Source organism: Pangasianodon hypophthalmus, chromosome 16 (assembly GCF_027358585.1).
Source record: "Pangasianodon hypophthalmus isolate fPanHyp1 chromosome 16, fPanHyp1.pri, whole genome shotgun sequence".
Taxonomy (NCBI): Eukaryota; Metazoa; Chordata; class Actinopteri; order Siluriformes; family Pangasiidae; genus Pangasianodon; species Pangasianodon hypophthalmus.
In genome coordinates this window covers 5925231-5940385 of record NC_069725.1, presented here as the reverse complement: position 1 = coordinate 5940385, position 15155 = coordinate 5925231, and the positions used below count along the sequence as shown (strand labels likewise).

Genomic DNA, 15155 nt, shown 5'->3' with positions numbered 1-15155 from the left:
AAAAGTGTCTCTGTGATAATCTCAGTCTCAAACACACCACATCACAGACCCTATAATCATTACAGTCGGCGCTCTGAAAATCATGCCCTGCGGAAAGTATCAGCGTCGCTGCTGAATTAGCCCAGGCATGCATGAAGTAAAGCGGCCTGCCCCGGTGCAGACACACGACAATAGAATAAAGCCAGAACAGAACAACACACTGAGCCAGCATAGACTCGCACAGGCCTACACACCCAGAACTGTGTCAAGAGAAGAAATAAATCATTAAAAAAAAAGAAAATCTGTGAGTGTGATCATTTCATTTAAAGAAGCTAAAGAATCTTAAGTGACAGGACTGTTTCAGATCAATAATATTACAGGTTTACTGTATATGCAATACTGTATGAAATATATATGAAGAAGAATCCACTCAGTAAGTGCAATGCACATCAGTAATAAATGTAGAGGTAGTCAAAACTGCAGTGTAGTAAATAAAGTTCACAGGGATAAAAAGATGTTTAAAACTGTTTCAGCAAAGTGCGTCTGAATCATTTCTATACAAACAGTTGACACATTAAAGGAAAAACCTACGTAAAGTAAATGTTAGTAAGGTGTTGGGCAACCAAAACAGTTTCAAGTTTCTGGAACTATACTGAAGGATCAACTCTGTTCTTCCAAAAAGCTATTTGCTCAATTGGGGTTTTTAAGATGGTGGTGGAGATGGTAATACTGTATAACCTTTCGCTCCAGAATCTCCCATAGTTGTTCGCTTGGATTGAGATGATGAGGTGACTGTGAAGGCAATAGTATATGATCTGCATAATTATTATGGATGTTTTATGCAAGAGTATGAGTCGGTGTGTCTGAGTTCACACTGATGCAGCAAGCTGGAGTTCCATACACATCTCAGCTTACAAATCGGGAAGAAACTTCTAGCAAAATATCCCAATCAACCACTCAGCACCAGCCTATGATTAACGACTTAGGACCTTACTCAATACCAGCATGTCAATAATATGCATACACTGACTTTTTGTTTTAGTAGTTACTAGATTAGTTATAGCTAATAAACTGTCAGTCATTTATGTACATAAAGTGTATATACTGTATAAGCAGCTTATTAGGTATAATGATCATAAGACTAATAACATTGCAGCTCAGTGAATAAAGAGTGTCATTTTAAATTGGTACAAAGCCTCAAATACGACATGCCGTGATGCACAATTTTGGAGGTTACGCCAAAATTCAACTATTAATGAAGGTAATTTCTTTGCCATTTTAAAGTGTAGCCAGACAACACAACCTCCAAATTTTAGTGCAATCGCCATGACCTTTACTGCCAGAACACATTCACCATAAAGAAAACAGCCCAGGGGGCCATGCACCCTGCCACTCTTATCACACACTCTAGAGTTATTCAATCAGACAGTGAAAGAGTGCGTGTGTGTTTATGTGTGTGTGTGTGTGACTCATAGCTCAATGCATTTAAACCGTGAAAGGATTTGAAGCGTGCAATAAAGACATGGAGCCTCGAGAAAATGCCCAGAGGAAACTTACCCAAAATCATCCTGACAAACTTGGCTGGCTTCTTCACTGCTGATCCGAGTTCTGTGACGCTCCTGGAGAGCCCGATTCCAAATTCTTCTCTGCGCTCCTCTTTTCCTCTCCCCTCCGAAAAAAGAGGCAGATCAAGCAGCAAACACTATCTGAGTGCTGAGAGCATAGCTGCAGTCCATCGTGTGTCCCTTGTCTTGTGCCTGCTCTGTCCAGGTGAACAGTGGAGAGGAGGAGGAGGAGGAGGAGAGGTGGTAGTAATTTTGAGGGTGGGGGTTGTTACAGGTCCTCTGCTCCTCTCAGGTGAGACAGAGGGCAGTTAGTTAGATGTCAGGGAGGGGCATTTGTGAAGGTGGTGAAGACACAGCAGAGCTCCAGTCAGTGAATGAGTTACATCCAGGGAAGTCGAAGCAGGACGGATAATGTGTCCCTACAGACGGCTGATTAGCTATTTCCCTTCAACAGCGCCATTCATCAGAGAGTGTGGACAAAATGCCTTAGTAACACTGTCAAGCTGGTGCCTGCTCTGCTCTGCTCTGCTCTGCTCAGATACCCCCCCTCTCTCTCTCTTTCTCTCTCTCTCTCTCTTTTTCTCCCTCCTTCTTGTTTTGGGGTTGGGTATCACCTAAAGGCACCTTACATGCCTGCACGCTGATTGGTGGCCTTCCCAGCCAATCAGAAAGGCAGCAGCCGCTTGTCATTCCGCAGAGTGGGAAGCATGCAGGAGACAACGTTGGACCCAGAACGCCACCGTCCCCCTCTCCTTGTTTCTCTCTCTGTCTCGTCCTCCATCTCATTCCCTCTCTTTCACCAGCTCATCATCGGACTGTTTATGGCAGTCAGGGCAGCTCACAGACCCCCTCCCTGCTGCTCTCATTCATCTGCCAGCCTGCTCCCTCTCTTCTCTGACTCCATGTGACACTGGACTTGTAAAGGGGATTACCTTGCATCCCCTGTCCATATCTCCTTCCCTAGTTCTAGCTGCATCTTTGTGTACAGGATTACAGTTCCTGCTCCTAAGTCTTTTGGCTGGTAGATGAATTTCGGGGAGAGGGAAAGGAAAAAGGGGGGGGAGGATGCTAGAGGAAAAAAAGAGACGGAATAGAAGGTGACAGGGCAGAGGAGCTGGAAGAGATTAAACTAAATTCAAACTGACAGAGGAATGAGGAGACATGGAGTGATGGGAGAAAAGACTTGGGGGGAATGAAACAGAGATATTGAAAGAAACAAACAGCGAGGAAAGACAAGAAGACAAACGTAAGCAAGATGCACAGTAATTAGCTACAGTAGATCAATGAATGAACTTCAAAAAAAGTGTTTCCTGTATTGAATGGTGCTCATAAAGATCTGTAAATAGACCAGCTATGATATGCACTGGCACTTAAAGGAGGACAGATACTCACTCAAAGCTAAGCACACATGTATAAAAAGATGAATGCAAAAATGAGCCGGAAGATGGAGAAAAATGTCTTTTATTTAGTATCTCATTTCTCCCTATTCACCCCTTCTCCTTTTCCTTGTCTCAGGCTTGAGCAGTGAGTCAGTGAGTAGTGAAGGGAATACTAAAGAGGCCAGCTGACACTCATAATAGCCCAGTACACAGCACATAAGGGTGAGAGACAGAGAGAGAGAGAGAGAGAGAGAAAGAGAGTGAGAGAGAGAGAGAAAGACAAAAGACACAGCCATTTTGTGTGCATTACAGTATGTCTACTAACATAACAACATAATAGCACATCTATACAAGTAAACAGACACACACAAAACACGTGTACACAGATGCACACCCACCCGTGCATACATGCTGTCATCTGATGCCAGACATTGCTCATACTGTACACCATCACCTGAGCAAACAGCATTGTTTCGAGGGCAAATGTCAGCTCCAGAGAATGAGAACAATGATAAAGCTCTCACACAGATCTTAAATGAGCGTGCACTCATGGTCCTGGGATTTATTAACTGCTTTTTATCAAAGCTTTGACAAAATAATGTGTCATAGCAGCTTGGATTGCCCTTTCCACCTACTGCGATCACAAGTAGATCCACACCTGCTTCAGCCCAGGCTGGACAAGAGCAACAGGGAGCGATCTATATAAGTTGGGTTAGCCTTTATGTTAAACTTTGTTATTTTGTTATCCTACTGCCTAATAACTCTGATACTGCAAGAAGGAAAGTGTTCAGGTTAAAGAAATACTATTGCATTTTACAACCTAATCTTTATCCATAGCATCTATAATCAACACGTTTCCCTATACCGGGGGTCGTCAACTGGTGAACCATGGTCTGGATGGGGACCCAGCAAGTATTTCAGTGGATCAAACCAAGCACTGAAAAAATACTAACCAATGTGGAAAAAGTCACTGTAGTTCATAGACTTCAGTTTCTTAAACATGAACCATCATCTGTTGCGGCTTGTTTTGGCCAATTAGAGGCATTTATGCAAATTATTTATAATTCAGCTCATCAAGACAGGAAGGAGTTTTCACACACTTTCATAGATTTTTCCATTTTATTTACTTTCTCAAATTAGGGAGAAGACAACATGTTTTGCTAAAAAAAAATGCCAAAAACAACAATTTAAAGATTTTAAGACAGAGAAGTAGGCATTTATTTTCCATTTCAAGTTCAAAATATGTGGATGTCCTATTTATTCAGAGTCCATTCTTTTAGGCAAAAGTTGTAGCATGAAGCACTAATGCAAAGCAAAACAACCATTTCACATCGTCTTAATTATAGTTTGAGCGAATCATTAAACATTAAAAGGTAACTTTTGTTGCTTTTGAGTCATGTTAGTTGCTGATCTTGTCTTTTGTAAGCAAGGAACATGTATGTAGCTATACCTTTATAAATCATAGTTGAATACCCTTGCTGTATAGTGCAAAAACAACAAAAACTCAATATTTTCTCAAAACTCACTCATAATTTAAGCCTAAGGGTAGTCGTAAAAAAAAATGTTAACACATGCAATTATATAATGCATATTCAAAACTATAATTGCACAAACAATAAAGGCTTAAGCGGCATGAGAAAATGTCTTGTCAAAGCTGTTCTTATATAGAACCTTTATCCAACTGTCCAGCCATGGGGTGATATAGTAAAAGCAATTCCAGTTGCTTACTTTTTTCCAGTATGGTTTTGTGGAATCTGTGTGCCATCAGGTCACAACTGAGGCACTTACACCTTTACTTTGAATTACACTGACTGCAAATTCTTTCCTCTGAAAATGTAATCCCATCTCTGCATCAACTAATCATTTTCATCCTTAATTTATGAATACCTTTGACTGAAGACTTTATTAAAGCATTATGTATAGTATATGTTTTGCAAAAATGTTTCATCCAACAATTGCCCTTAGTAAATTCAGATTACGCAAGGTCTTCTTTTTTCAGTAAAGGGAAATGTGTTGCAGTTATTATCTGTGCTAATCACACAGATATGGTAGTCTTAAATTCAGTTAAAAATGCTGGAGTATTCCTTTAATCAATAATATAAGTTTTGGGTTTTTTTTGTTTTTTTTAAGTGTGACTTTGTTAATTTCAAGTTGTAGCCACTATACCATCATGAGAAGGTTGTACTGATAATAATATGATAATAAACTTTATTTGTAGAGCACTTTTCACACACATGGTAGCTCAAAGTGCTGTACATTAAGTAGTAAAAAAATTAAATGAAAATGTAATATTAAATAATGAATATTAAATAAGTTAAATGAAACGTAATATAAATGAATGCATAGGATAAAATAAATGATGAAGTGAAAATATAAGCACATAAACTAGCTTACACAAATATATAATAAAATGACATGCATAAAAATGTAATAAAATATGTAAAATGAAACTATACATAACAAAACAGAGGGGGTTCTATTAATTAAATGTGAAATCAAAAAGATGTGTTTCAGAGTCGATGTCAGATGTTGATAACGGTCATAACGGTTGCCCTTAGATTTTTGTTATAAATAAGTTTTAAGGTAGATTTCGTTCGTTTCTCACTATCTGTGGTAATCACACATATACTACAGATGCAGTGGATAGAGATTAAAATAATAAAACGCTTCAGTATTCCTTTAAGTGTCTTAAGCAAGAGCACAATGGCTAATATACTACATCTACTATTATTCCTAGCAATCCAGTCAAGCCATCAACTAGCTGTAATCAGGATTCAAACTGGTGACCCTCCAGTTAAATCAGAAAGAATCATTTTAAATCGTTGTCTGATAGTTTTGCTACTTTTGCACTAAAGCATGTGAACAATAGGCCATTTTCCACCCCCGCAGAATGACACAGAAATGCTATCAGATGCCCTCGACTTTAGCTAGCCTCTCTGTTTGCTCTGTTAAGGTGCAGGAAGGCAGGTGTGCTGAAAGACGATTGTGTCATCAGTGTGTGTGTGTGTGTGTGTGTGTGTGTGTGTATGTGTGTGTGTGTGTGTGTGTGTTTTGGGGAGGGTTATGGAGTGGAAGCTGGTATGTGTCAGCAGCAGTGGCGATCGTGTTTCCTCATTAGTTGTGTTGGTATCAATAATTCAGTGCTGGGCCTTGTTAAGCTCAATGGGCCGATTGCTAATGTGCTGTCTACCCGCTGGGGCTTTGGACCCAGCAGGACTTTAATGGATGTCATGATGAGAGGGTGAAATCCAAGATCAGGGATCTTCTGTCACCCCCTGGCGCAGTGTGTGTGTGTGTGTGTGTGTGTGTGTGTGTGCGCGTGTGTATGTGTTGAGATGGCAGATATGGTCACAGAGAGACAGAGTGGCCATCGATGGACAGGTGTGAGGATGGAAGAATAATCAAAGAATGCAGAGAAGACAAAGGGCAGTGGCCAAAGTCTCTTGCATGCCTGAGTAACCGTTCATAAATCCACTATTCTGGCCATAGTGTATATGAAAGCAGCGCTTTACTGCACTTTACTGTTACTAAACCTCTGTGTCAAATACTAGTGTATTTCATAGAGAAACTGGACACGTGAAGAATGGAAAAACGTTGTCTGGACTTTTCCCAATCTTCACCTGTCCAGTTTCAGTGAGCCTGTGCCCACTGGAGCCTCAGATTCCTGAGAAGTGGAATCTGATGTGCTATGCTGCTGTTGTAACCCATCTGCTTCAAGGTTAAAAGTGTTGTGCATTCTGAGATGCTTACAGCTGTAAAGAGGGTGCTTATTTGCGTTACCATAGCCCTCCTGTCAGCTTGAACCAGTCTGGTAATTCTCCTCTGTCCTCTCAAATCAACAAAGGATGTTTTTTTGTTTGTTTGCTTGTTTTTCTCACCATTCTTTGTGAAAATCTCAGCATATCAGCAGTTACTGAAATACTCAAACCAGCCTGTCTGGCACCAACAACCATGCCATGGCTGTTTGGACAAATGCATGAATGTAACTAATTGCCTAAAGTTACATAATGGATTTTAGTAACTCTGGTGCATTAAGTCTGGAGCCCCGCATTCTGTTTTTTTTTTTTTTTTTTAACTGAATAATCACAGCCTTTCTCACAATTTTCCTGTCTCTGCTCTCCAAATATTGAGAAGCAGACAGACAAAACCGAGGATTACTAAGCAGGCTGGACCTAGTATAGCTACAATAGTCACACAGAGATTAATTAATTTAGTTATTTTGAGTCTAACTGATGAATTACTCAAACATATACACATGAATGTATATAGGATTATAATGTACAATATGAAAAAAAAAACAGCAGACTTTTTGATTTAATAATTGTTGATCAGTGGGCAAAATAGTCAGGATGATCATTTTAGCCATACTACTCTTGGTCCTCTCATGGTTTCTTCCTTATGTTATCTCAAGGAGATGTCTCTTGTTAAAAGTGCTATACAACTAAAACTGAACTGAAAAATCGAGCTCTACATGTGCCTTGTTAGCTGGTTAACCTTGTTTTACTTGTTTAACACTTTCAGTTGTTTGGCCTTGAGTGTTGTACTCCATTTCCCAAATCTCAACATCCAGAATGTTATTCCCATCTCTGGTTCTCTAGAATCAAGCCATGAAAAATGCTTGTGAATTATGATCACAAATACAGTCTCAGAGTATATTATCATGGCGATATTAATAGCACTTAATATAATATTAAAAGCACTTGAAATTCCCAAGTTGGGTTTGTGCATATAGTTGTATCGGGCTATGCCATACAACAGCAGCCTGGGAGCAAAGTGGTAATCTGAAGACAGAGAGTAACAGCGTCAGGTGTCACTGTTTTGATCCTTGCCACCAGTGGAAAATAGAGAGAGAGAGAGAGAGAGAGAGAGTACATTGTATGTCCACTAAAAGCCTTGTTCCAGGCTGAAGCTGCACTGCGACACAAGGGAAAAGACCTTCACTCTTGTCCCTGAGTTCTCACCATTATCTGTGACTACACTGATATAACATGCTCTGATGTGATGCTGTAATAATGGTACACTATTGCCCTCTGCAGGTACACTCAAGGCAAACACACACACCACTTACAGAGTTGGGTTTTCTTTATTTTTGCCATTTTCCCAATGTAAAATAATAGTGGATATGTCAAAGTTATATATGCAGTGACCAAAAAAACTTATATTTTAGATTATTCAGTGTAGCAGTGATGACAATTTAACACACTCTTGGCCTTTTCTTACGCAGCTTAATGAAGTCTCTGAGCACTTGTGGGTTGATTTTATATATAGAAACTATATACTGGACAGACATTTAGAAAATATGCACACTACTTACTAATATTTCTGTCTTTCTGTCAATCTATATATCTACCTATTTATCTTTGTCAGTTTGTCTATCTGTCTTTTCATCTGTCTTACATTTTCTATTGCTTCAGAGGAACATTGTTCAAAGGAGAGTTAAATCAAAATGTCTATAAGGTCACGAACATACATTCAGTCATACATGTACGTGTCAGTATTCTGACTGATAATGTATGACTCTGTTCCAGCATATCTGCTCTGTTATATAGTATATATTATATCTTCATCATCTATCATAATATTCTCTTAAATTCTAGGACATGATTTCTATCCATATGTCTGATGCTATTGTTGTGATTTCTAAAGATTAGCCACAATCAATAGTTAATAAAATGGTAGCAGTTTACATTAAGTTTCCATTAACTAACATAAATTAATGCATTATTTACATAGTATTTACAAAAAGAAAAAATGGTAAAATGTAATGTTGGCTACTGTTTATACAATAAATATTTATAGTAAGGTACTGTAATATATGTACAGGTAATTACTGTACTTTTACAGTATATCACTGAATGTTTCCAGTAATATACTGTAAATTTAAAATAATATATAATCCACTACATTCGCTCATTTTGGCTGAGGTTTTTACCCAAAGTGACTTAATCATCTTTGTTGAACTTAAATTAGTACAGTATGTTCCTAAATGTTGATTGGATAACTGAATGTGCAGTCCTCCAACACACTGCAAGTGGAGAAGTAAGTGACAAAACTCCAGGTGTAAGGTGTAAGGTGTAACTCCAGGTGTCTCCAGGTGTAAATATTGGAACTTCTGACTGATAGTGTGTATGTCCTGTATGCTGTCTATAATGGTGTTCCATACTACTGTGTAAGCAGCAAGAAACATTATGTGGTGTGAGACAGCAAGATGACAGGTCGTGTGCTGAAAAATATCACTGTGCCCACATGGTCTTAACACATCCTGGCTATTTAGGGATTTTTGCTCCTTGTAAAGGGCACCAATTACCATGAGAATTATGGTTTGTTTATATATCTGTTTTTAGATGTTGTGGACAGCTCCCTCCACCACCCTCCAACCACCTTCCACCATCCTCCAACACAGTGCAAGTGGAGAGCCACAGAAGCAAGCTTGGAGTGCCTCCAGGCTGAAAATCAACTCCAACCGCATACTGACATGGCCACGCGAGCACCCATCCGTCTGGACATAAACCAGACTTGGAGACAGGATAATAACTGGCATGGATGACAAAAGTCATTATACAGTGTATAAAAGCAGTTTAATGGTTAAAGTTCTGTGCTAGATCAGGATATTGTTCTTAATAACCACTGTTATTTGTTATTTGAGTAATGTCACTCTCAACTGCTTAGTTGTATACTCTTACAAAGGGTTCTTCAGATAGTTAAAGGTTCATAGGTTTCTAAATGGCACTGTAAACACTGCTTAATAGGAAAATCCTCTGGTGCAGGGTTCAGTGTAGAACCCAGTGATGGATTCTTTGGTTTACTCACTTTATTAAGAACACCTGTATGCCTGCACATTCATGCAGTTATCTAATCAGCCAATCATGTGACAGCAGCATAGTACATAAAACCATGCAAATGTAGGTGAAGAGCTTCAGTTAATGTTCACATCAAACATCAGGATTGTGGAAAAATGTGATTGGCATGGTTGTTGGTGCCAGATGGGCTAGCTTGAGTATTTCAGAAACTGCTGATCTCCAGGGAATTTCACACACAACAGTCTCTAGTGTTTACACAGAATGGTGTGAAAAACAAAAAAACATCCTGTGAGCAGAGGGTCTGCAGGCTGAAACACCTTGTTCATAAGAGAGATCAGAGGAGAATGATCAGAGTGGTCTGAGCTGACAGGAAATCTATAGTAAGTCAAATAAGCACTCTTTATGGCCATGGCCACTCTAGAGACTGTTGTGTGTAAAAAAATCCCAGGAAATCACCAATGTCTGAAATACTCAAACCAGCCCATCTGGTACCAACATATATATAGATATTGATAGATAGATAGATAGATAGATAGATAGATCATCTCTTTTTATAAAATAAAAATAAGATCTATTACCTATTAGTCCTATCTAGACAGTCATCGAATTCAAGTGTTTATTTCTATAAAGAAGCAAAATTTAAAAAATTAATAACAAGCTTGAAAGTAGAATGTCTAGAAACAGACTGAATAAGTTTATACTTTTTCTATTGCTGTTTCAGTTATTCCTAAGTAAGTCAAGGCCAGTTATTCCTAAGTAAGGAATAAAACATTGAATTGTTTTATGAATATAAAACAATTAATGTAATTTGAATTACAGCTGACCATAAGACTGTAATATATTTTCATTTGATATCATTTTTGCTGTCTATTGTATGCTTGGATAGTATCTTATCTCAGATGTAAGTGACTTTGGGAAAAAGCATCTACCAAATTAGTAATCACCTGCTTTTACACAGAGCCTCTCTATAAACCCCTAAGTATTAACAATTTTTATAGAAACCACAAAACTGGTGCCAGATCAGTGAAAACAGATAACTTGGATTAACACTACAACACCTTCCGCTTAACCAAACGTCCAGGCAGCCATAGCAGGTTTTGGAGAGCTGATGCTTCCACAGCACTGAGACAAACTGGAGCATACCATGGAAGAAAGCCAGGGGATTTGGGGTAGCTCTAGAAGGCTTCCCTCTCTGGCCTATCTCTCCTGTATGGCAGGAAATGGGTGAATGGAAGATTAAACACAGGCACTGGTTTGGAGAGTCACCCAGATACTAGATACATTATCTTATATCTAGGGGATGAGGCCTGTGTAAATCTACTGACATGTCTTTCATCACCATGTCCATCATTATTATCACTCACATTCTGTCTCTGTCTCTCACTCTCTCTCTCTCTCTCTCTCTCTCTGACATTCTTTCCAAGCATTTATTAGCTAAAAAGCTCTATACTGTACTATGGGACTCAACAACCATTTTTATTCTACATATTGTATCAAACATTATTGCTGTATATATATATTTCTGGATATATATAGAGGACATATAAATCTGGATATTTCTTCTACGAATTTCGTTTGAAATGTCAGATATCACAAGTACATACTAGACAAGACAGTCAACAAATGCCCTGGAAAGTAGTGCCAAACTGTAAAAACCTATTTCTATGTCACATGTGGACATTTTTTGGCTGCTGTACTCATTTGCAACATAGGTACAGGAGTACTATAATGTATAGCACAACACTACGTAAACATGATCACTTTTGAGATCTAGATATAACTGCTGTGGAAGTTCAGAACTTCAATTCAGAAAGATGTCAGATGTCAACCACAGCTACCAGGGGTCGTCAACTGGCAGACCGCAGTCCTGATGCAGACCCAGCGAAGTATTTAAGTGGATCAAACAAAGCACTCGAAAACTCCGGTAGCAGAACTGATCAACATATGAAAAAAACTGGCTGTAGTTCAACAACACAGCTGTTGTGGTTTGTCCAGTCACATGTAGTTATGTAAATTATGTAGCTAAAGACAGCTCATTGATCAATTAAAGAGATTTCACACACTTTCATAGATTTTTCATTTTATTTACCCTGTCTGGTATGATTTGTGAAGTGACAACATGGCTTACACAAAAAAGTTGACATTTAAAGATGATTGGACAGAGAAGTATGCTTTTATTCTCTACTTCAAGCTGAAAACAGACATCACATCTGTTCAGAGTCCACGGCTTTATTCAAATTGACCTGTCTTGTTTATAGTTGTTAAGCATTAAGGTAACTGTTCTTGTCATTCTGTCATTTTAGTTGCTTATCCAGACCTTTAATAACAAGGAATTTTATGTAACTGGTCCTTTGCAAATTTTAGCTGAATGCCTCAGCTATACACCATTCATGCATGTGATGTACACTTCACAACTGCATGCTAGGTTCGTCTTCATCTCTCACTCATAAAGCGACTAGTCAGGATTCTGTGTAATGAAAAGCCCTTGTGTATGTTCAGTGTGCTCCGGCATGTATCGTTGGTCGATCAGCAGTACCATGTGTTCTGGCGTGGATATGGTGAATTTAGAGTCTGCACTAAAAGGTCAGAGGAAGGGCCAGGCCCTGCCTTCATCTCCACATCCATCACTAGAAATAAAGTGTGTGAAATCTGAATGTTTCCAATATAGGAAATGCATAAAATATATGTTTTCATGCAAAATGACAAATATGCAATGCAATGCTGGATAGAACCACTTCTGCGTAGTTAATGGCTCAGTTACACGTATGTGAGCGTAACTGTCATTAAAAAGAACTTACAAGAAAACCCATGATATTATAACTAAGAAGTTTTATTTTTAAGTAAGAAGTTTTGTGTTATATTTTTAAAGGTGTAATTTAATGCACTGCTGGTTGGCAGTCTGTTACATCAATTCTACTATTTCTCTTTCCCAACAAATAAATGAGTAACTAACTAACTAACTAAATCAATAAGTAAATGCATAAACAGATTTAGAATTAAAAAAAGCTCTATTGTTCAAAAATTAGGTTTATTAAAATATCTTCCTTAGATATTTTTGCATATAACACATAATACATCAGTATTATAATATAGCCATCTTAATAGACATCTTAATGCTTTGCCTTCTAAGATTTCTTTGTGATATTCCAGAAACACTTATTTTTTAAATAAATTGCCATTGTGTTCATTTTGCCCTTGAAAAGCACAGAGTCAGTATGTCTGGCACATGAGGATCAGTTTGCATGGTGGTGCATGATCACACTAAAATTAGAATATTGATCAGGAACGGATAGATATGCAAGTTTCCTCTGCAACAACAGGAAAACTGAATGAGGTTTTATATTATCATGATGTGAAAGTCACATGAAAAATTCGTTCCAGGGCCTCCAAATGTGTAGCCCCTGAGTCTCTTCTAGGTCTATGTATGGGGAGAATGTTGATGTTGACTGTCACTCTCTCACAGACAGACACTAATTTCACACATCTGGCAGAAGACAGAGAACCTCCTCATGCCTCATGCCTCATAATGTCTATGAGATACATTGCATTATGCACACATACACACACACACACACACACACACACACACGTACACATGCTCAGGGATTGGCAGCAGATACAAATGCATATCAACATTTTATTCTTATTGATTTTATTGGTATTGTTATTTTATCTTTAAAAAAATCATCTCAGTTGTCTTTGGATAGTTCAAAGGAAAGCTGCATAAATGCAAAGATGAGGTCAAATGTGTATAAAATTTGGAAAAAAAAACTTTTTATTACATCATTTTTTTGAAGGCATAGAAAAGATGTCTACTGTAGCCATATAAAAGCCATAAAATTTATAAACCATATATTTAAGGGCCAAATCAGCATGGACTAGGACCATTTAATTTTATGAGTCAATTTAAGTCCAGTAATAAACATCCATAGATGTCTCTGGTTAGTCAGAGACACACACATTTAAACACAACCTAACAGTAATATTTGAATTGTCTTTGTCATCTTATACGTGCAGGTGTGCACAGGGATTTGAGTCAAGCAGCTTCATCTATCACACACACACATACACACACTTTAACGATCTCTTGGGTGAAACTCAGTGCACTATTAGCCAGACGAACAGCTGTGTGTGAGGTTAAGCTGACCGCAGATGTGAGGGTAAAAAAGGAAGCAAGCTTTCTCAAAAAGCTGCTCCCTGATGGTAATCCAGGTCAGAGATGGATTTGTTCAGACCACAGGACAGCGAGTGCTGTAAACTCATAATATCTATCATGTTACCTACTATCTGTTTATGTCTTGCATGATGTATAGTTTACATCATCACATCAACACTTCTAAAAATAATTCACTTTAGGCATGTGTATCAGGAACATGCTGCAGGACTGTTAGGAAGAATTAATCAATAAACAGTTGTGCTTCAATAGTAAATGTTGTGTGGATGTTTCAAACCACACTACTAAATCCTGCTACCTGCTTTAAAATTTCATTTGCAGGGGTTTTTCTTTGGTAATAAACAGAATAAATCTTAGATAGACGTATCTACTTTACAGGGCATTATCCTTATTGGGAATAAATGGATGTCCTTACCTGAGCCCCACATTAAACTCTCTTCCTCTGCTTCTTCCTTTCCTCTTTATCACATCTGCAGCAATTTTTTTGCATAGAAGTCCTTTCTGTCATGAACAAAGCTGATTCCCAAAGATAGTTTGCAGCACCCTGATAAAGACCTATAATTGAAACACAGGATGGTCCTTATGGGTTACCTCCAAGTGAAAGCCAGGCTCTGTCTTGCACACAGCAGGTTGTGTTTGTAGAGACACAGGCCGTGTGGTAGAAAAAAAAAAAAAAGAGCAAGCAAACACATCGCCCCCTTGCGTCTCTCCCTTTGGCCCTGCTCTTGATCTCACCACACTGAGAATACAGAACAAGTTCAAGAGATTCCAGAAGCTAATCACAGCAGAACTTTAATAAGTGAGGACAACTGTGCCTGCTGGGAAGCGGGGGGAAGCGATAGATAGGGAGCAAGTGATAGGGTGAGAGAGCAAGGCGGAGTGCGGGAGGCTGTAGAGTCAAGTGTCAATGATATAAGAGATATACACAGAGACATACAGTACATGGAGGCCAAGAGACATAATTTGAGCAGAGGAGACATGGCAACACTGCAGTGCCTACACAGGTTTTAATCTTTCTTCTTAACCCATATGTTGTGTTCATTAAACTCTTGAACAATGTAATTAGCTTCTTCAAAGAGCTCTAAATAACACATTCTAAGAAGGCATTTTATATATATAATGATCTATGAATACATTCATTACATGTTATAAATACACTCATAAAGCATTATACACATAGGTGCAGTATATATTTACAGAAAGGCAATAAAGTTTATAGCCATGTTTATACTGCATTTAAAAAATTGTTAACAGAATG

The 15155-nt window shown here is 38.3% G+C and overlaps 1 protein-coding gene across 2 annotated transcripts in view; it reads right to left on the bottom strand.

Annotated features, from left to right (window-relative positions):
- znf385a (zinc finger protein 385A) overlaps positions 1-14733 on the bottom strand; it is a 77617-nt gene extending 62884 nt beyond the window's left edge. The window contains exon 1 of one of the 2 annotated variants that reach the window (XM_026920896.3): positions 14313-14733. In XM_026920896.3, coding sequence (XP_026776697.1) covers positions 14313-14325 — 13 coding nt within the window. In that variant the 5' untranslated portion in view covers positions 14326-14733. Of the gene's footprint in view, positions 1-1536; positions 3085-14312 lie in introns of those variants that run through there. The other variant, XM_026920897.3, reaches the window with a different exon arrangement.
- Positions 14734-15155: the final 422 nt, after the last annotated feature.